At 36.4% G+C, this 21,281-nt stretch overlaps 2 protein-coding genes across 2 annotated transcripts in view; both read left to right on the plus strand.

The window, feature by feature from the left end:
- The first annotated feature begins 668 nt into the window (after nucleotides 1-668).
- Nucleotides 669-19,023, plus strand: EXO1 (exonuclease 1). Its single transcript, XM_083830280.1, has 13 exons — nucleotides 669-1,064; nucleotides 2,946-3,065; nucleotides 3,922-4,045; nucleotides 4,695-4,832; nucleotides 5,069-5,281; nucleotides 6,867-7,054; nucleotides 7,833-7,929; nucleotides 9,667-9,883; nucleotides 10,851-11,106; nucleotides 12,393-12,864; nucleotides 13,292-13,396; nucleotides 17,355-17,548; nucleotides 18,671-19,023. Exons 1-13 carry the CDS (start codon nucleotides 904-906, stop codon nucleotides 18,810-18,812), a joined length of 2,427 nt encoding a protein of 808 aa, XP_083686406.1. The 5' UTR covers nucleotides 669-903; the 3' UTR covers nucleotides 18,813-19,023.
- A 147-nt stretch (nucleotides 19,024-19,170) lies between these two features.
- LOC310897108 (uncharacterized protein) overlaps nucleotides 19,171-21,281 on the plus strand; it is a 50,802-nt gene continuing 48,691 nt past the window's right edge. Inside the window, exon 1 of the mRNA XM_083830349.1 lies at nucleotides 19,171-21,015. The gene's annotated coding sequence lies outside the window, so the exon portion shown is untranslated. The remainder of the gene's footprint in view (nucleotides 21,016-21,281) is intronic.

The following is a 21,281-nucleotide window of genomic DNA, read 5'->3' on the forward strand; positions in this document are numbered from 1 at the left end:
TATTCATGTTTGCTGTTATGCGTATGCTGCCTTCAACTGCAGGTCACGGATCCTCTGCTGTAATTGAGCTGATCTGGAGTAATCGTTGTGAGGAACACTGGCAGAAGCGGTTTGTTCAGCATGACTGGCATCTCACGGCTCCCTTGGAAAACCACTCACAGCAACAGTACAGGCCTGACCATTACCGTACCTCAGTGCCTTATTCAGCTCTGCTTAGATCTCCTGAAGTTTTTAGCTTTTTTAGTGTTTAGGTTCTTTATGTGTAGGTATTTTAAGGAGGCAACAGACACAAATACATTACACTTGTTTTTCCTACATTTTTTTTTTTAACTTCTCACTATCAGAAAAAAAATTCTACGTCCCAGGTTACACCCATGACCAGAGAGCCGGGATAAAAAGAACAGAGAACAAATGCCGAGCACTGCAATGGCCCGACCTTTGCGGGACGTTGCCCATACTCTTCTCCAGGCGCAGAAAAGCACCATCGCCGGGCACCGCCGGTACCGAACCCCCACTCCCACCCCACAGCCCCCTGAGAGGGCCCGCCCCCGCCCCCCGAAATGGCGCCCGTTCCGAAGCGGGCGGGGCTCACTCCCGCCCCGACGCCTCGCGGGGCATGCCGGGGGCTGTAGTCCGCCGCGGGGAGGGCGGGGCGAGGGGCTGAGCGCGCGCTGCTTGAAAGCCCCGGGCGGCCGCCGCGCGGGCAGCGCCTGGGCCTCCCTTTTCCCCTACAGTGAGGCAGCGGCGCGCGGGGCCGGCGGCGGTTGTGGGGCCGCTTCGTCCCCTCCCGGGCAGCGGCTGGGAGCCGGGGCCGCCGCCCGGGTATTTGGGGGGCATCGGGCTCGGCGGGGCTGGGGACCCGGCAAACGCTTCGGGCTTCCTCGGTCCGGTGCGGGCAGCGCCATGGGGATCCAGGGCTTGCTGCAGTTTCTCAAGGAGGCCGCCGAGCCCGCGCACGTGAAGAAGTACCGGGGGCAGGCGGTGGCTGTGGACACCTACTGCTGGATGCACAAAGGCGCCTATGCCTGCGCCGAGAAGCTGGCCAAGGGGGAGCCGACGGATCAGTAAGTCGCTGTTAACGCTTCGCTCTTGGCCTTTATACAAGCTGAAGGCTTGTTAACTTGATTTTTTTTTTTGAGATAAAATCTCCTGTGGCTTCTGAGTTCTCGCTCCCAGTAGTGATTTTTGGAAGTGGAAATGCTGGCTGTAAGTAAATAGCTTTTCAGCTTCAGCTGGGCAAAACAAATATCCCAGTAAATACTGGGCGGCAGAATATATGCTAAAATATTTTAAGATACAAACACAGATAAGCTAAGTTTTTGGGTTGTGTCGCCCACCCCCCACCCCCCAGCATGTCCCAAAAATCTAATCACTTGTAGGTTCTGTGGATGTAAATCATGTCTCAAATACAGTATTATTTCCAGGAACCTTATTTGAACAAAGTGATTGTAAATACTGCTGTGTGATGAAACCTCATAACAATACCAAGGCATTCTGATAGGTGTGTTGTGCTCCAAATAAAGTACCCTGCACTGATTTTTAGTTTTTTGCTTAACATTATATTTTTAGTATCAGTAGCTCTTCTACTGTAATGTGGATTTTTCACTTATATTACCATACCTTTAAGGAAGGAAATGAATAAAAACTGTGGCCATGATTCAAGTCCAGCTTTGGAGCCTGGGTCAGATTTGCATATGTTCTTGCCATCTCTTTGGAAAACTGGGTTTTAGATGGAAAAGTTCTTTTTAAAGAAGATGAACCTTTATCTCTTCAGAAATAAAACAACAGTATTTAGTCTGGACTAGGCTTCGTCTATGAGATTTTTATTAAATGTCTGGTTGGAGACGAGAGAGTTGATAGCTCACAAATTGATTCAAATCTTTAATTCTTATGTCTGTTGATTAGAAGAACTGTAGAGTTTCATACAACTCTGCTACCTGCCTTTGAAGACAGTGGAAATCCCTTGGAGTTCTGAAAATAATGTATTTCAGTTAAAAGAAATTGACAGGCAGAAAAAAAAAAAGGTATAATCATAGAAAACTGTGAAGTGATTGAACATAACTAAATGTATTTAACTAAAAATACATATTTTTCCCTGTGCCTGTGATCACTGATCTTGGACTGGCACTTTAACAGTAGTGTGGAAATCCCTTCCACACTTTAAATTTCATCTGAATTGAGTTATTATATAGCTACAAACTTATTCACCCTTGTCTTTTAAGAATCATTATTATTTTTGGGTTTGTTTTGTAGCTTTAAATCCAGCTTTTTCCATGCTCATATTCTCAGAATAAATGCTCTTGCGTCCCCTTTCTTCCCCTCCCTGCCCCCTTAGTGGTAGAACGGCTGCTGTTGCTGTTTTAAACTCTGTCCTTGAAAGAAAGAAACGTGAAAAACTTTTTCATTGATCATCGTAGTTTGTAATGCACTTACTGCTTACAGCTGCTATTGACTTTAGTTACTGATGAAACGATCTTGTACAGATTTTTCTGTCCATAGCACATATCCACCACCTGAGCAAGAAGCAGGTAGTTCCATGAAGAGAGGTTTCATACCTCATCGCTTCTCTACTCCACAAAAGTTCATTTACTGTGCCTTTCAAAAGGCTTCAGGGAAAGACAACGTACTGTGCTTATCTGCTGCCTGTTTCCCTGCCCATTACGGACTGAGTTGCTAAAACTGAAATGACCCATGTTGAAACTTGCAAACTTTGGTAGTGTGCATCCTACTGTAGCAAAATCAAATTGAATGCTGCTTGAGTTCTTATGGTATTTTCCATAATAGCAGTAGTCAGTCCAGTTTTGAGCTGGGAGATGAAGCATGAATTTCTTAAGAAAGCATTTGTGTGTTCTTATTCTTTATGTGGTGCTAGGGAAATATGTTTCCAATTAAAATCTTTGAACAATAAAGTTATTTTTCTTCTCTTACTCTTGTTGTTGATGCAGTTATGTAGCTTTCTGTATGAAACTTGTTGATATGCTCCTCTCATTTGGAATTAAACCAATTTTGGTATTTGATGGATGCACCCTACCTTCTAAAAAGGAAGTGGAAAAGGCCCGACGAGAGTAAGTATTGATTTGCAAGTAAAGTAGCATGTTTAAAACTACAGTTCATTTTCATAGCTGGAGAAGCTTCAGACTTGTTAGGTAGTAATCTTTGGTAAACTTTTCTGCAATATAGTGTTACTTCGCTTAATTTACATTTAAAATCATACAAGCCTCTTCTTAGAGGTTTTATTCCAAAAATAGAAATGCACTTCATAAATGAAAGCACTTTTATAGAGGAAGGAAGCAAATCTCTGAGCATTACTTCCTGTAATGCGCTAAAGGCTTTCAGTTGAATCCACTGTTACGATCTCTCTGGTCAAAAATATTTATTCCCGATACAATTTCATCTAAAATCGATACCATCTTCCTTGTTCTCTACAAATCATCAGATAAACTGGTTTCCAGTTTGGATTCAGGTTTGTCCCTATCTATCAGGACATCTCACTGAAGCTGTGAGAATTTTACTTATCAGTTCTTCTGGGCATATGTTTCCTTCAGTGTGGAGCAAACAATTTCCAGCGTTTGAAACAAAATAAATAATGTCTTCCCTCCTCCAAACCAGTGAGTATCTGACATCAGATACTCCCAAGATTCCTCTTATTGCATCCCAAGGATGGGTGCAACTCTTCGTTGCTGATTTGAGTTGTCACTGTTTTCTCACTATGTATTTCAACATGCCAATCTAAGCATTCTTTGTGATACAATGACTTGCAGTTACTCTTCAAGTGTTACACAGTAGAATAGACTGGGGAAGTGCTCAGCTGTGAAACATTTTTTCCCCCTTTCCTATCAGTATCTCTTAGTCCTCCATAATAACTGTTCTTCTAAGTGAAAAACAATCAGACCTTGGTGGATATTTTTATTTGTCTTTCAGGAAGCGTCAAGCTGGTCTTCTGAAGGGGAAGCAGTTGTTGCGGGAAGGGAAACTTTCAGAAGCTAGGGAATGTTTTGCACGCAGTGTAAATGTTACCCATGCTATGGCTCATGAAGTCATTAAAGTAAGTTGCCGGTGTTGTTGCGAAAAAACAATCTATACAATTAGTAGGATGTCTTACTCTGCTTTTGTATGGTTGCACCACTACTGCATCTCCATAGGCAGGAAAGATATTCTCCACACCTCCTGTCTCTTAGTCTGTAACTGTACTGCATATACTAGGTTATGCTGGGTGTAATTAAATTTAACTTTGCTTCAGACTTATCATGCCCAGTTTTCAAAATAGTGACTTGTCGATTAAAATACATCTCTTCTTAAAGCCATAAACTGACTTTGATAACATCTAGAATTTTCTTTCTGCCATGAAAGATATGAAACTCCTTAAACACCCATCTCAGGATAGTTCCTGAGATAAAATTAAACTATAATGTGCATGAGTTTGAAGCTTGCAGCTGTGGTCAGTATGTGCAATGTTACAGACCAATGCAGGAAAGGCTGTTTTTGTAGACCAGTCTGTATAGGTCTGAACTCCTTGAAACTTGGATTTTAAATGTGAAAAATAGGGCTTTAATTGGCGGAGGATGTGAGGGGTGATTAAAAAATAAAAATCAATATTTCAGTTCATTGTAGTAGGAGTTCCTTTGTTTCTAGGTGTCTAAGATGATTGCTGAAAATTGCTGTTAAATGCTTGTATGTTTCCTGTTTATGTACAGGCTGCACGAAACCGTGGAGTTGATTGTATTGTGGCTCCTTATGAAGCTGATGCTCAGTTGGCTTATCTTAATAAGGCTGGCTTGGTTCAAGCCATAATTACAGAAGATTCCGATCTTTTAGCTTTTGGATGTAAAAAGGTATGGAAGAAAACATTAAGAGCCCTTACCTCTCACTGCTATGTTAAAAACAAGAGTTCAAAGTTGTTAAATATGTTTGACTTTACTCCATTACAATAATTCAGGGAAACTGAAGAGATAAGAATAGCAGTCACCTCTGTTATTTCCATCAAGTGCGACAAACTAGCATATGTACAAATGGAACAATGAGCTTGTACAGGTGAAAATTATTGTTTTCACTTCCTCTTAATTTCCAGGTGTTTTTGAAAATTGACAAGTTTGGAAATGGACTAGAGATAGATCAAGCTCGATTAGGAAACTGCAAGCAGCTTGGAAATCTTTTCACAGAAGAGAAATTCCGCTACATGTGTATTCTTTCTGGTTGTGACTACCTCCCATCAATCCATGGAATTGGGTTAGTTAAAGCATGCAAGTTGCTAAAACTTGCTAACAATCCAGATATTATAAAGGTAATCTTGCTTTAGCACTCTGTGTTGGGTATTTGGGAGTCTGTATCTGCGTTTCTGATGTTAACACTGAATTGAAAATGTGTGGTTCTTGGCTTTCTCTGTTTTGAGAAGAACATGACCTTCCAGTACGTAAAGTACACTCTTATCCCTCTGGAGGAGGGGTAGGACAGAATTTTATTTTATTCCCTTTTTGTGTTTAATTATGTATATATTGACGTAGACATTTTTTTCCAAAATGTCTTTCTAGTATATAAAAAATGGTATAGTGCAAAATAAGGTAACTTTTTTCCTGTGTAATGAAAGCAATTCTAATATTAGGAATTACAGATGCTAAGAGTGGGAATAACTTCTGTCTAGACAGTAATGGAGAAGAGTTTAAAAGCTATTAAGAAAAGTACTTTCCATGCCTGTCCTGGAGGCAGGTAAATCTAATCCAAAAATGTACTTTCGTATGCAGTCAAACTTTCTGCATTATCATCTTAAGTTACGTGTATGCTTCAGTGTTTTCTCTCTCGCATGCTGTACACAAATAACTGTTTTCAGTTTTAAAATGTTTTGTCATGTAAAGCATGCATCAAATTAATTGTGGAAGTAGAAAAGAAACTGAGCTTTTCCCATTCCAATAATGATTTCCTTTAAGCTAATGTACTTTTGCTTTTTTGTGAGCACAATGGCAGTATTTCACTTGAAAAGCTTTTCACCTAGTAAATTGTCATGTGACTCCTCACTAATGTTTTCCAACAGTGTTTTTTGGAAAGTCAAAAGATGCAAAGTAGTCCAACAGTGCCCATCAGAATTGGTATCTCTTACTAAGATTAGTAAACGGTCTGTATTTAGGATACGTGACCAAATACATCTGTTTTTTTTATCTGGGGAGGATGAAAGATTCTTGTCTTTGGCAGTAAGACAGAAATGATCTTCAAAACAATATAATTTGCCTTCAGTGGAACTGAAAAATGCAATGGTCAGTGAATTATTAGGAACTTATTGTAGTGTGGTTCAGTAACAATGTATAGGAGGAACTACTGAATAAATCTGTGTTTTTATGGCCAGTAATGGGGGAAAAATGTGATTAGTTCAGCTTTTTCCTACAATAAAAGCATCCATATACTGCTTTCATTTTTTGGTAATATGAATTATAAAATTTGATGTCCATTAATTTTAACAAATATACCTTGAGGAGACATTCTGTATTCCTATTCAGATTTCATATTTATTTCTTGGACAAGAAGACTTTATTACATGGGTTGTGTTATTTCTGTGACTGTAAAAACCTAAAGTGGCAAAACAAGACTTCCTCCTTACCCCTCTTCTCATCCCCTATCTAGTTTAAGTCATTTTTTGCTATGGGACACATACATTTAAGGGCGAGTGAAGATATCTAGTAATTGAAGCGTAATTACCCTTTTGTGGATGTTGAGTTTCTTGAGAACTGTATTTGTCTTCACATAATGCTTCTATTATGTGCTAAAACTGAAATTCTCTTTAAAACTCTGAAGGTCTTGGAATAATATTTTTAAAGATAACTATGGAAATTTACTTGTTTAAATGCAGCGGTTAAGCAGATTTTATTTTTTTTGGACAGGTTATTAAGAAAATGGGGCATTACTTGAAGATGAATATAACCGTATCAGAAGAATACATACAGGGTTTTACACGTGCCAATAATACATTCCTTTATCAGTTAGTTTTTGATCCTGTCAACAGAAAATTAGTTCCTCTGAACACGTATACTGATGATATTGATCCAGAAACACTAATTTATGCAGGACGGTATCCTTTCTGTAATGAAATAGTGGGGGCAAAATAGATGGGAACAGTTATGGTGTCTTACATTGTTTTTCCATTGCACCTCTGCTATTGGCTAAAGCCTGCATGCAGTCTTATAAAGGTTGTTTTTCCTTCTCTTTTGCTCTGGTCTTTTTTTTTTTTTAAGCACAGTGGTTAACTGAATATTAAGAAATGACCTATCACTTTAAGTGGAAGCTATGTGTTTTTCTAAATGTAGACTGCAATTTCTTAAACACAGGTTATACTTCAGCAGTTTAAGTTCTTTGTGACTGTTTTTAAGTTTGTGCCTGTGTTGTGTGTTACCTCTGCCACTCTAATTCTTGCTGTGAGCGCCTAATCTATGCGTTCACTCTTTGACCAGATAGCCTTCCTACAAAACAAGTAGCGTTTCACCACTTGTGTCAGAAATTTCCTCATGGAAAATGAAGAAAGAGGAGACCATTTAAGTAATTACTAGTTGTGTATGTTTTTCAAGCTGATTAATCTCTGTTTCCAGAGGCTAGGAATAAGAAGGATGGCAACTTTTCCGTTAATGATTGAAGGCTTTCCTTTCAACTTTACAGGTTTGCTGAGCATTGCAGATCTATTATGATTGCTGTTGCATCAGATTAAATAGGCTAGTAGTAATAACGTTTGTGGATAATATTCTATCAATACTTTTTTTAACACAAAATTGAAAGCAGCTGTTCTGACTTTAATGCTACATTTTTTGAAATTTATTGTAATATTCAGATATTTTCCTTTAATGCAATGGGGACAGACACTTTGGTGATACTACTGCTTTTCAAATTGCCATTGGCAATATTGATATTGATACAATGGAACGCATCGACAACTATAACCCTGATACTGCACAGGTAATACCTTTGTTCTAAAGCTATATACTAAGATAATGACATGGGTTTGAACATGAACATTCATGGAAAAATACAGTTGAATGTTATCCGCAACTGACTTGACAGTGAAAGCTATTCTGTTACTAATGAAATAGTATTTTTCAACAAACATACGAAGTATGATTTGAAGAACAATCCAACATAAAAGTTTCACTCCTTTAATTTCAGATTATGAGTAGCATATTCATATTTCCAGATACAAAAGTCTCTTTGAAGAGACACCTAGCCTACAAACCTTTTCAGCATCTTCAAAAACCTCTTAATAGTAATTACTGAAAACAGTAACAGCAGTTACTGTTGGCTTTACAACTCATCTAGTCACTAAAGAGTCCACAAGGTAATGCCAGATGCTGATGCATTCTGGCAGTTTTGCAAACTCTCACACAAAATGAGCTGTTTGTATGCCACTTGAAAAATGAAATTTACATTTTTAATAGTTATAACAAGTAAAATTTTAGTATGTCATCTAGAAGATGCTGGAAAATGTAAATACAAGGGCGTGACTTTAAGAGCCATTGTTTTATGACTGATTGCTGTTCTGATAACGCATGCTTTTTAATTCTCTGACTTTATTCTTTTGTTTTAATTGTTAGTTCTTGGGTCACTCTGCTTATTTTGACAATGGCAAAATGTATTTGCCATCATGTTCTTTTCCTAGTTTTGTGTAGTTTTTCATTTTGCTTTAAAGTTTCTGAAAAAAGTAGGCTGATAAATATTCTGACCTAAATGGTCCTTGAGCACCTTAAATATCTAGGAAAGTAAGTGGTCAGGAGAAATGATTTGGTTACGTGCAGAATAATCCTGAATGGATTCTTGTCATGTAATACTTTCTTCTGATCTAAGATGAGAAAGTTTATGTAAGTAAATAAATGTGCAGCCTAGACTGCACCTTTGCACAATTAAATCTTTTTTAAACCTCCTTAATGGACATGTTAGTAAGCAACGTATGGACAACAATAGGAACAATAAAAAATTTGAAATCTTCTTTGAGTAACTGCCTACATCCTTCTATTCTTACCTTAAAAAATATATTAAAAAGATAAATAAATAAAAATCCAGGGCATGGAAAGCTTTTAATGGAGAACTTTATGAGATATGTGAGACTTGGGATTTTTGTTTCCTCTTCTGTCTTGACTGTATGCATTTACAGTAGAAGACTTGATCTCAATTAAATTAGCAAAATGTTTGTATTGGGGCATCCAGAGAAGATGACCATAAATCAGGTGACCAGTGGCTTACCAAATCCTTAGATCTCATTCTCTGTACAAGTAAATTGATATTCCTTAAGGCATTTGACTTTGTTTTACTTTCAGACATTTTTATTAAGTCCTTAATCCTGTTTACAGAAGTAACTAATTTAAAAAGAAAACTCTCAAAGTGTTTAGGGGTGCATATTTCTTCCAAGTATATATTATTATGAGGATAGTATTTTTCCAAATTAGGCTTTTGGAATAGAAGTAAACCTCTAACTTTGAAAAGAGCAGTTAGTCACTTGTGGCATATAGGAATAAAGAAGTCATGGCAGCACAGAGTAAAAAGAAAGTGTAAGAAATGTGGGAACAAAAAGAAAATGTTTGTGTAGAGTAGCCATGTCAGCAATGGTTGTGCAAATGTCAAAATGCCCTTATGCCAAATCAAGAAGTCTTATTTAGAAGGCAAATTTATAAGCCTATGTCTGACTTACAACTTTTTTTGTAGCCTATGCAGCAGAGAAGTCGTGACTGGAATGACAGACATGCTAATCATATAAATAGCATTTGGAGCAGAGACTACAAGCTTGGCCCTAGTACAGATACTGTTCCTCATATAACTCATTTACCTGAGAAATCAACAACCAAAGGCACTGAGAAGAAAATCAGTATCAAAGGGTTAAAACTTCCAGGCAAAGAGCTCTTAGCAAAAAGGCGAAGAAGTGGTATGTTCTTAATTAATAAATAATAGAAGGTAGTAGAAAAGAAAGGATTCTATCTTTGACATGATGGCGTGAGATTTTGGAGGTATAAAACTAACTTTTGTTGTTTGTGTCCTGTATTTAACAATCTGCAAGACTGGAAAAAATAATATAAAAGCCTTAGTAACAATCAAGTTTGGCGGCGAACTTTCTGCAGCAGTTTATTTTTGCTGTGATTTATTATAAAATTTTTGTCCTCGACTGCAATTATTTTAATACAATTTGCTCAATTTTTTAGCTATTTTGAGTTTAATTTCTATCTTTTAATAGTATGCAAAGAAATAAAAATGGTTATCTTTCATAGAGATGAGATTTAGCTGCATAGAAAACTTAGTTTTCTGTACTCTTCTAACACTGTGCTGCCTAGTTCCTTTGTCTTGGTACCCTTTGTTCCAGTTTTCTGAAATTGTAGATCTGTGCTACCTTGTCTTGTATACCTAAGACAAGTTATATGGACACCTAAGTTATATGGGCTGAAATAATCTGTTGTCTATTTATAAAAAGAGCTCTCTGCTCCCATTGTACTTCACTTGATAGTTTGAGTATTCTCTCTTCATCTGCATCCTTCTTTCTGTTGATGCTGCTATGGTTTCTTCTTTGCCTTTGTTACTCCTGGTATTTTCTTATTCCTTGGTTTATCAAAATTAACTAGTTCAATAGCCACATGCTTTTAGCTTAGTATTCTTAAAGGAAACTTAAATTTGAATTATAATGTGCACTCTTCTTAATCTTAGCTGTTATGCCTTTGCTCCACCTACCTTTTCAAAGTTACTTTAAGCCTATGTACTAGAAAATAAGTGTTTAAAGACTTCTGAACTGTATTGTTAAGAATACTTTTAAGCCTGTGAGGTTAAATAATGTGATGTTCAGTCTTTTCATAACCATTTAATTCTAGAACAAGCTTCTACAGTGATTCATAAATTGTCTTTAGATTTGGAAGAACTCTCGGATGGAGATCTGTTGAACCAGTATTCATTTTCAAAAGCAAAAAAATTCAAGGAGGAAAGTGATGAAAATGCTCAGCCACAAAATAACGTCTCTGCAATACGAAGCAGTGATTTTTCAGGGAATTCCGCCACTAAAGAAAACTCTAACTCCCTACCCAGAGTTAGAAATACATTTGCTTCCTTTCTGCAAAGGAAAAACAAGCAGAGGGATGCTGTAGTTGTTCCAGGAACAAGAAGCAGGTATGCTTGCATCACATGTTTCTGTAAGTAGCAAGATACTATTTGATATCCTGGTTGCTGAAATAACTTGAATACTGAAAAAGAGAAAAACATTTTTTTTCTGCACCTGTAGTCTTGAGCTGAGATGGAGAACTCCTTGTGCTAGACATGAAGTATGTGAGATATATAAGTAAAGATATCATAAATAGATACATAAGTAAAGAATATCAACTTTTTTTTACTGTAGTAATGAAGGCTGTGAAGCAATTCAATACAGTCTAGATTCAATACAGTCTAGTTTCTGGGTATCAGTTAGCTAGGAATTGGCCATGCTATTACAGGTCATGTGATAGCCATATTTTTTAATAATTTTTTAATAATTTGTGCCACATAAACAAGCAGCTACTTGTGTATTGATATCTTTACTTTTTTTTTGTTTCAAAGCTATACCTGGTCACACTGTCTGACAACTCTTTTTACCCAGTCCCATTCAGATGATGCTCCTTATTTCTGCACCAGGACTTTGAGAACAGGAACTTTGTGTTTCTCTGGTTTTTGGTTGGTTGTGTTTGACTACAACTATTTGTTGTATATTTGTTGAATTGTTTTTACAAATGATTATCACAATTCCGTCTTACTGTCTTACTGTGATTTTTACCTTTAACCGTAAGATTTGTGTGCTTCAAAGATGTCTTTGTAAAATAATCTCATACTGACATTTTCTAACTTGCACACTCCTGAGCTCAGAGATTTGTTACATTGCATCAAAGATTAAGAATTGTCAGTGGTGGTAGCTTTTTCTCCAAATAAATGCTCAGTTTGTTTAAAAAAAAAAAAAAACCGACTAGTACTTGCCCTTCAGAGCTGCTGCCATAGAATGAGAACAGATTCGAGATTCCTCAATAAGAAGCACTGAAGAATTTCATCACTACTTAGGTTTATGACAATTAATGAATATACCCTTAAATTTTCTAGGATTCCTAGATCCTTCCCTTTTTCGGATGAAGAACTTACTAGTATCTTTAGTCAATGAACACTGCATTTACAGATGCTTTTTCTAGTGAAACATAAAATGACAACATGACTTTACTGTTGTCTTTTAAATGCTGTCAGGAAGGACTAGAAGATTAAGACCATAGTGACTTGCCCATGGTCAAAATAATCTGTCTGCAAGTGCAATTCAAAAATCCAATGGATGTGTAGAGCTAACTGTTGGATTTTGGAGATGAAATACTCATTTGCAGTGACTTTCTTCTTTGTTGCCTTCGCCAGTATTGTATTTAATTTCTTTTTTTTTTCCCCTTTAGGTTTTTCTGCAATGAAGCAGACGAGCTTGATTGTAGAGCAAAGGATGACAGTGATCAAATTCAAGATGTTGAGGGGGATTGCAAGAAACAGGAGGCAAAACACGTAGCAGAAGATACTCCTCTGTTTTCAGGAACTGAAAAAACAAGGACTACCTCATCGCTTCCTGGAGAAACACAGAAAAGTTGCTTCCGGTGGTTTAGCAGCCTTGGAAATAATTCAGGAAATCCTTTTCTATCTCATATTGTATCTTCACAGCACTCTGACCAACAGAGAAGCAACTGCGTGGCATCCCAGGCAGATGACATTAATGGAGTACAAGAAGAGAGTGGGGTGGTGTGTGAATCTGATGAGGAATCCTCCCCCTTAACAGAAATGAACTGTTCCTCGCAGTCTCAAGGGTCTTGTGGGCCATCAGAATGTAATTTGGAGTCTCCAAAGACACCACACGTGTGTAACAATTCAGAAACAGAAGTAAGAAAGCAAGACTTCTCAGTATTAGCTTTTACTTTTCATTAAGAAAGAAATTAGGCTGTGAAGTTCTCTTTAATTGATACTCTGCAGATTATGTAACTCCTGCTCACACAACTTTTCGGTGTTTATTACACTTGCGTAGTATAGATTGACTTACTAACTTAAATCAAGTCTGTTCTTTACATTTGTTTTTAGTCTCTCCATTGTGTGACATTGCAGTGGTTAGCATGCTTTTATTCTGTTTTTGTAATTGTTGAAGTCCTGTCACCTTGTGTGTCAGCATAGTGTTTCTTACTAAAAGTATGCTCAGGGTTTTGTGTAAGTTCTCAATTACTGAAAACATGCATTATAACTTATCGATGTGTGGATATAAAAATATGCACAATGTAAAAAGGTGTTTTAAAGCCAAATGACTTTTTCTTTGAAGGAATTTAGCTCTACTTCAAAACTGGCTGATAATCGACGTACTCAGAGGCCTCCAGTAACTTCTGCTGTTCAAACTGACAGAAAGAATATGGTAGTAAAGATCAAGGTAAGAATTCCTTTAATTTTACTATTGATTTTCAATGTTCAGTAGAAGTAGTCTCTTGCTAGTTTTTTCACTAAAAGTTCTAGAATGAATATTTAACAATGTGCCGGTTAGCAAAAGAAAATTGCTTTCTTACTCATCTGTATCAGAGTTGAGATGAAATATAACCAGGCCCCCTATGACTGATGTGGCTGCAACTTTGGGGGTTTTAAATACTTCAGCATAAATTAAGTAGTCAAGATAAAGAAAAATTCTTCTTAGTTTTCCTCTGGCATGTTAAATATTTAAGTTTTATGATGCAAATTGCAGTTGTGTTCAGGTAAAGTCATAAGATAATCCTATTTGACTATTTGTATGGATGAATCTACTGGTTCAGCAGTCTCCTGTTCTTTGGCTAGAAAAAGCATGCTTAAATTTAAAAACCTGGAAAGGTTTTAACGAAGCATCCTTGTTTAGTTGCTTTAGTTACAACCATTGTTTGACATTTGACTGTCCTTTCACGTTGAGTCTACATTTCCCTTCACAGTCAATGCTTTAGTTACGTTTCCTGTTGGGCACCCTTAATTAGTTACATTTCCTGGTGGGCACCCTTAATGTTCTTTCTCTGGGGTTTCTTAAATGCCTAACAATGAATTTGCGTTCCCTGTCTTCAAGGCATTTGTAAGAGCTTTACCCATCTATCTAGATTACAAAACTTCTAAAACCTTAACGTCTGAGAGTGTTCTAGTTCCTTAGATGTTGTCTTAAGAACTGGCCAAAAGATTCTTAAATCAAAAGAAGACACTTCCATCCTTTTGAATATACCCCTACTAGCTTCTTTCTCATAGATTAAAAATCACAAGCTTTTTGCAAAAGAGTACTGTTTTATGCAATAGTGGCACCTTGTGGTTACATTATTAATTTCTGTGTTAAGCTAGGACTTACATCTTCTTCTCCATTCTGAAACACCTATTTACAAAACTGATGCTTTTTCATTAGAATAACATTTTGCCTGCTTCTCTTCAGCAAGACTAAGCAATGAAATGAAATCATCCTGAGACTGAAAGTTGTATGACTTTGCTTTTAATAATGTGTTTAATCTGTTTTGCTCAAATAGTCGTTACTTGCATTAAAGGTATATTGAGAGAAGGAATATATTAAATATTGCGCAATACATGGTATTAAGGTACTGAGGTAATGTAAATATAATCTAATCATATTTTCAGGATGCTTGGAGCTGTTCAGGCAATATAAATCAGCTGAAAATCCATCATGACAGTAAGGTTATTTTAAACCAGCCCTCTTGGCTGTGCATTCTCTCTGCTACCTTTATGTGCTAGCAATAATACTTAAGATCAGCTGGATTGGAAAAATTACCTGACTGAAATGTCACTTGACGACAACAACAACCAAAAGGTTAGTTGTGGAACTTTGGCTCGCCCATACTCACAAGCTCTTGTGGGTTGTAGTACCACTGAGACCACTGGAACAAGTAGCCAGAATTGAAGGCATGGAATGGATATGAGAAGCACCACTTCTGCCTCAATTTTCCCTTAGGCTTGCTAACTACGAAGTGTAAAACAAGGAGAATCTTTGCTGGTACTAAGTACCCAAGAAGATAATGAAGGGAATAGTGAGTTCTGGATTTAGCAAAGAAGCGGATGATCACTTAAAACATAAATTATTCTGATTTTGGTGATCTAAATAACATGGCTGATCTTTAGCGAAATCTAATAATCAAGGGAGGTGATCTGGGGAAGCCGTCAGATTTTACTCTGGTTCCAATCTAGAATGCAAAGTGCCTAGCCTCTCAATTCTCGTGTTAAAGCTAACAGAAGCTTTTCTCTAATCAGTGCCTATAAAATAATGAGTTCTCTAGGACCTTGTAGTCACTTCCGTGGTAGCATTCCAGCTGTTTTTTACTGTTCATTATCGCCCCATAAATTGTGGTCTCAACAAAGAGGCTAATATTGACGAAAAGAAAACAATCTACTCTGGTTTAAAGTTTTTAATGGGTACTGAACATGCAGCTCTGCCTCCTTTGGGATTGGTTAATTTAGCTTACAGGTCTGATGTGCTTCAGAACCACAAAAAGAAATGAAATGTTATGGGCAAGTGTACACATTTTGCAAAATGGCTGAGGTGATGAGCAGCAAAAAACTGTAAAGCAAGGTTTTTAGGATTTATTTCTATTCCTCCCAGTACTCTCCTTCTAACTTCTTAGTACGCATTTTAAATATATTTCAAATCTGTTTGGAATTCCAAGATCTGCCTAGTTTATTCAGGTAGAAATAATGTCACTTCAATTAACAGAAAACTATATACCAAGTATGTGGTGAGAGGATGGGACAAAATGAAATGTCGTTTTGGAAAGAACTGACATATGAGGTCTTTGAAGAAGACTTCTAACATCTATGATATATTAAAAATAAAATAAAAGTTGGTCAATAGCTCCCCCTCATACAACCATTCGCATTTTCTGAAGCACCTGAGGTAGGCAGAGCTGTGCCTACCTCCTTTAGATGGTCCAGCAAAACAGATGTTGATTAATTTAGAGCAAAATGTTTCATTCTTAATGTCCAAATGGGAAAATTATTGGCATTAGTTAAAATGTATGTGTCCTAAACGCTAATCTTACGTAGCAAACTTTATGTATAATAAGAAAATTTTAAAACTATGGACATTCAGTTTCCTCTGCAGCTGTTGTATTATATTTTAATAATTATTTTGATCTTCATCATTACAAACACAAAATAACAGACTGGAAGTGAATGATCACTTTGAAGCTAGTAATTTTGAGGAGTAGGTATTCTACAGTTAGGTAGTAGAATGGATCAGACAGTAAAATGTTGTTCTAGTGCTTCAAATTAGCTACTTCCCCAAAACCTGAGGAATACTACAAGAATGTGTAAGACAAAAAACATTAGATAATGTGAATGGGCCATTTGTGAACTTGTCTGGCAAAGGAAGCTAACTTTTTCTAGGAGTACATTACATTCATTGAATGATTGTTATATATTTATAGCACAAAGAGGAAGAGGTGAAATAGATAGCCATCGGTATAATCTTTAACTTATGAAATGTGGTAAGCTACACAAAAGTAGGAAAAAAAAGTCCAGCTGATCAGGCTGAAGTGTATTTCTTTTATTGTTAAAATAAACTCACTACTCTTTGTGAATGAAACTGCAGAAGGGGAGAAAAAATCAATAACCTATCAGTATTCGAAAGGGGGAGAGTAGTATTTGACAGGACTATAAGTAATTGTGGTTAGGGATGAGAGCATAAAATGTAAAAATTACACTAACATTTGCAGGAATAAGGTCTTGTCAAAATCAGTTATGTGCTTGTAAATATCAAGGAACAGATTCGGTGCTTGAAAACTGATAAGAGAATTGAAAACGAGATATGCCTTTTTAATAAAAAGGATATCTCATCGCTAGAATAAATTATCTACTGAAGCAACTCAACTTTAGTTGAGGTCTTCAAACTTCTGACTGGTTTCCTTTGAGATGTGTGTTCTAGCCAAGCACAACTGCTTTGAATTCCAGGTACAGAGAGATGTCCAGCTGGAGGTATAGTAATCCTTGGGGTACTGATACTTTTCAGAGTGATACCAGAGGGTGGCTTCTCTTAAAATTCTGAAGGTGGACTTGAAAAATTTTTTGTGTTCTTGTGGGTGGAAAAAAAAATCAGTAGACTTTAAAAACTGCATTTCAAAGGAATGTGCTTTTGCAACTCCTTAAAATGCAAGGACCTACAAATGCTGTTTTGCCAGTTCTTAGAGCTGCATTATCTGTGTGGCACAAATCACTTTCAATTAGAGAAGCTATGCAAATATATGTTGTTGGGGCTAATCAGATTGCATAATCTCAACGCAATGTAAAGCTCTTCTATTTTTCTGATTATAAGCATCTATTTTTCTGATACAGCGTTACAGGTTTTCATTTTAACCATTTATAATTTATTATTAAAAATCTCACAGGTTCCTGGCTTGCACAAATCCAGTTCAGTAGGGTCACATATTGTGACAAAACTCAAGCCATTGATACCAGCTAAAGTAAGTGGATTAAGAAAGAAACTGTCACCTGTGCAGAAGAGAAATCACTGTGATGCTGAAAATAAGCTGGGACTGCAAGCCACCATTAGTGAACTATGGAAAAATTTCCAGTTTAAAAGGTAAGTTGCTTTAACCCTTTAGTTAGAAGCCTGTGAAGTTTTTAGAATTTTTTCCTGTGGAAAAAATTTCAAAGCAGACTCTATACATGTTTGCTCCAAACAATTCAATAAAAATAACAGCTTATGATAGATATCTTCTACATACAGTTCTTAATTTCCTAAGCCAATTCACTTATTCATTATTCAATACAACCCAGAAGTATGATTTCTGGTAAATATGCTCTAATTTTTTCTAACCAGCAGGAGCTCTCGACTAAAATCCATTTATTGAGGTAGTGCACTTAGTGTAACATAATTTATATGAAAGATATTGCTATTAGGTTTGACATCAAATACTGAAAGGCATTTCTTAGCCTAGATGCAAAAGCTGTGTTAAAAACTGTCAGACTTAATTGAAAGCAAGGTTGTTGTTGTTTAACTTTGTATGCCTCTCACATTTTGGGGTGGTTGATCATCAGTTCTGTTCTGCTTTCGAAGTGATAGCGAATTGATGGAGTGTTCTTCTGGATAAACTGAAGATATGTATATTTTTTACCTACTACTTAATTTTATGTAATTAAAATAGCCGTTTATTAGCTTTTAGGGGATATTTTTCTTGTTTCTCAAAATATTTTCGCTGCTGGCAGGACTTACTTAGATCTGAATGTTTTATTTATTGCTTTTGCAGATTTTAAGTGTTTTGAAATTAGCCTTATGTCTTAGGACAAATATATTTTTTGATGGAAAATGTCATGTGGGACACTAAAATGTTTTGTCCTGACCTCAAGATTCACAGGATAGATAAGATACTACAGTTCCTCAGAAGACTAGATGTTAAGGAAGCATGCACCATATTCTACTGTGGGTTACACATACTGTGCTTCAAATGCAAAGCTAGTAATTATTTTATTTACAGGCTATCTGAAACCATTTAAATAACCTTAGTGAAGTTGTTCAGCAGTAGTGAAATTGGACCTAAAACTTTCTATCATAGACTTTTGTTCTGATCTTACTTGTGGATCAGTGGGTAGTTGGGTGAGGGGTCTTGTTTTGAATCAACCCAAATGTTCTTACAGGTGTGTCGTTAAACATATAATGTCATAACATTGCTGGGTTTTGTTTTGTCTCTTTTTTTTTGCACAGAGATTATGAAAAACTTCCTTCTTGTAAAAAGTCAGATCCATTGTCTCCAATCAAAGATAACATCCAGCTCACTCCAGAAACAGAAGAAGAAATCTTTAATCATCTTGAACATAGTCATGTTCAGAGAGCTATATTCCAATGAATTATATGCTGTGCACAGTAGAATTCATTTTTAATCACTGTCAAAATTTATCTTCTGGATCTTGTCAATATCAACAAGATGTTTGAAAATCAACTGTATGTTTTAGTCTGACTTGATTTGTCATCTCTTTTTATAAAAGCAAGTTGAAATGTACAGTTTTATACAGGCTGGAATAAAGCATTCATTGTCTGTTCTCTTGTTCAAAGCTTAATACTAAACTTTTGTTCAAATCATTTTCAGCTGCTTCTGAGCAGTTTATGTAGATCACATAGATATGATAAAACTTCCTAAAACAGTTATGGCTTTGCCTTTGCAGAAAACAGCAGAAAATGTTTGTCTTAACTTTTAAGATCATTTTAGGATGATTATTTTCTTGCCCCTTCCTTCTCTCTTGAACCTACTTTGTCTCCAAGACAGGAGTAAAACTACCGTTCAGTATTCACTGTCATCACTATGCTTTCCGGTACTCAGATAATGTTTCCTTTGCTGTAAGGTAAGATTTGTTCTCTTAATGGTTAGCTTTCTGTACTTACTGTATGATGCATGTTTAGGGTGGGAATAACTTGAACTGCAGAAAGGGGACATCACAAATATTTTCATAAATGTTTATATTTTTGTACCCAAATATTACCATCAACAGAATGATTTCTGAAAAAAGTTAGTGTTCCTCTGTTTCACCTGCTTTTTCCATGTTTGTTTTCTTGTCCAAGAACACAGGAAAAATCAGTCCTCAGGGCTGAGGCTTACAAATGAATATTGTCCTCAAAACAAACTCAGCTTCAGTCTTCAACATCTGAGTAGCTGAAGGGAAAGAAACCAGGAGGGTTCTTGTTTTGGATGGCTAACTGCTCATGAAAACGTGTGATGGCTTTTCAAATTTTTACCTTTTAAAAATCAGGATTTGAGTCTGTTCAAAGATATATCTAAAAGTTTTCTTGTTTGTTTCTGTTATCCTTTTAGGAAATAGTAATATCTTTTTCTGCAGCAGATGAAGGTACAAAAGAATATTTTAACCTCTGAAATGTATGCTTTCCATTCTTGACATAAATATTTTATTCTCCATCTTTGAGCCTTTTTTCAAAAAGATAGTTTGAGATTGGCCTATGAAAGACAGCTGTTGAGTTTTTTATGCTGTCTACTTTTTTACTGTTTAAGAAAACTTGCATCCATAAAATTAAGGGGACTAAAGAAGCTGCTTACATAAGTAGGTTTTGTGTACCTTTGTGCAAATGGTCCTTTTATTTCTACATTTGTGTAGAAGTCATGGTCTACAAGGAATTGAAACAATGATGCTGTAAAGCAGCTTCTCACATGTACCACTAGAAAATCCCTGTTCCTGAAAGACAGTTTTTAACATTGCGTTTTCATCTCTTGGATGATGTGATGAATAAAGGCTAGTGATAAATGTTTCTCTTCCCAGCCATTAGAACTGTTGGCAAGAATTAATTTTTGTGTGTTGCTACAAACATGTTCACAATGGTAAATATTTTTTGAAGGGAAAATGTAAAAATAATTGGTTGTTCTCCATTGCTTATTTATCAGTGTGGGAAAAGTAAGGTTACTTCGTACAGTTTATTCTTGCCTGTTGACTATAGCCTTCACTCAGAGCTGCATGTTCCTACGTTAGTGGATCATCAGAAGAAACAAACTACCAGTGTCAAGGACAGGTACTTCTAAGGGAATACAGGACATCTGCTATGAAATCTACATGTGAGAACAATACTGCTGTTTTAAACTTATCTGCTAGTACAGCCCTACCTGTTCTTGTAGTTTACTTATTGAAAGCGCCTCCAATTGTTCTGCTCTAGCTTCTTTGAAGAGAAAATCAGAGGAAATAAAACAAGTGTTATATGTACACGTATGTTGATACTTCTTTGTCATAAACAGGTGCCCCATTGTTGTCTAGTGTATTTTCGTCTGGACAGGAGAGTAAAATAAATATAACCAATGCCTTAAAAGCCACGGGGCAAGTAAAAACTTTCTGGAGTGTTATTTGAATGGTAGGAATTAAGGAAATTATTCACGCAAGAGTGCTTCTTGAGTGTATTTTATGTACTTAAAGTAGACATGTTAAAATTGTCTATGTTTAACTCTTGTGTTTTGTGCTTTGGACGTCTTGGGTTCTGACTTCTTTTCCCATTATAGAGGGGTTCTTCTTCAGAAGACATCTCTCTAATAGAGTTAGAAGCCTCTTATGTTGTATGTAAGCATATATTACATGTAATAATGTGTAAGGTTTATAGTTAAATGCAGAGTTCTCAGTCTGTTCTATGAAAGATGCACGATAACATACATGTAAAGTAATTTGTGCAAGACTATTCATGAGTTCAAACTGACTCAAGGTAATATTCCATAGTAAAATAATATTCAATTTCAAAGTGGGAGAAATTGTTACAGGTGATGGGGGGGAGGAGGAAATAAAATGTACCAATGAGAAGAAAAAAAAAACTTGGAAAGAAAGGGAGATTT

The sequence above is a fragment of the Anser anser genome (assembly GCF_964211835.1).
Source record: "Anser anser genome assembly, chromosome: 3".
In the NCBI taxonomy this organism is placed as follows: domain Eukaryota; kingdom Metazoa; phylum Chordata; class Aves; order Anseriformes; family Anatidae; genus Anser; species Anser anser.

Bases quoted from the DNA above. Each gene is read 5' to 3' on its own strand.
- EXO1 (XM_083830280.1), top strand. From the start codon at position 904: ATGGGGATCCAGGGCTTGCTGCAGTTTCTCAAGGAGGCCGCCGAGCCC. The intron at 4,833-5,068 runs GTATGGAAGAAA...CTTAATTTCCAG, and splicing joins TAGCTTTTGGATGTAAAAAG to GTGTTTTTGAAAATTGACAA. The intron at 7,055-7,832 runs GTATCCTTTCTG...CAATGGGGACAG, and splicing joins ACACTAATTTATGCAGGACG to ACACTTTGGTGATACTACTG.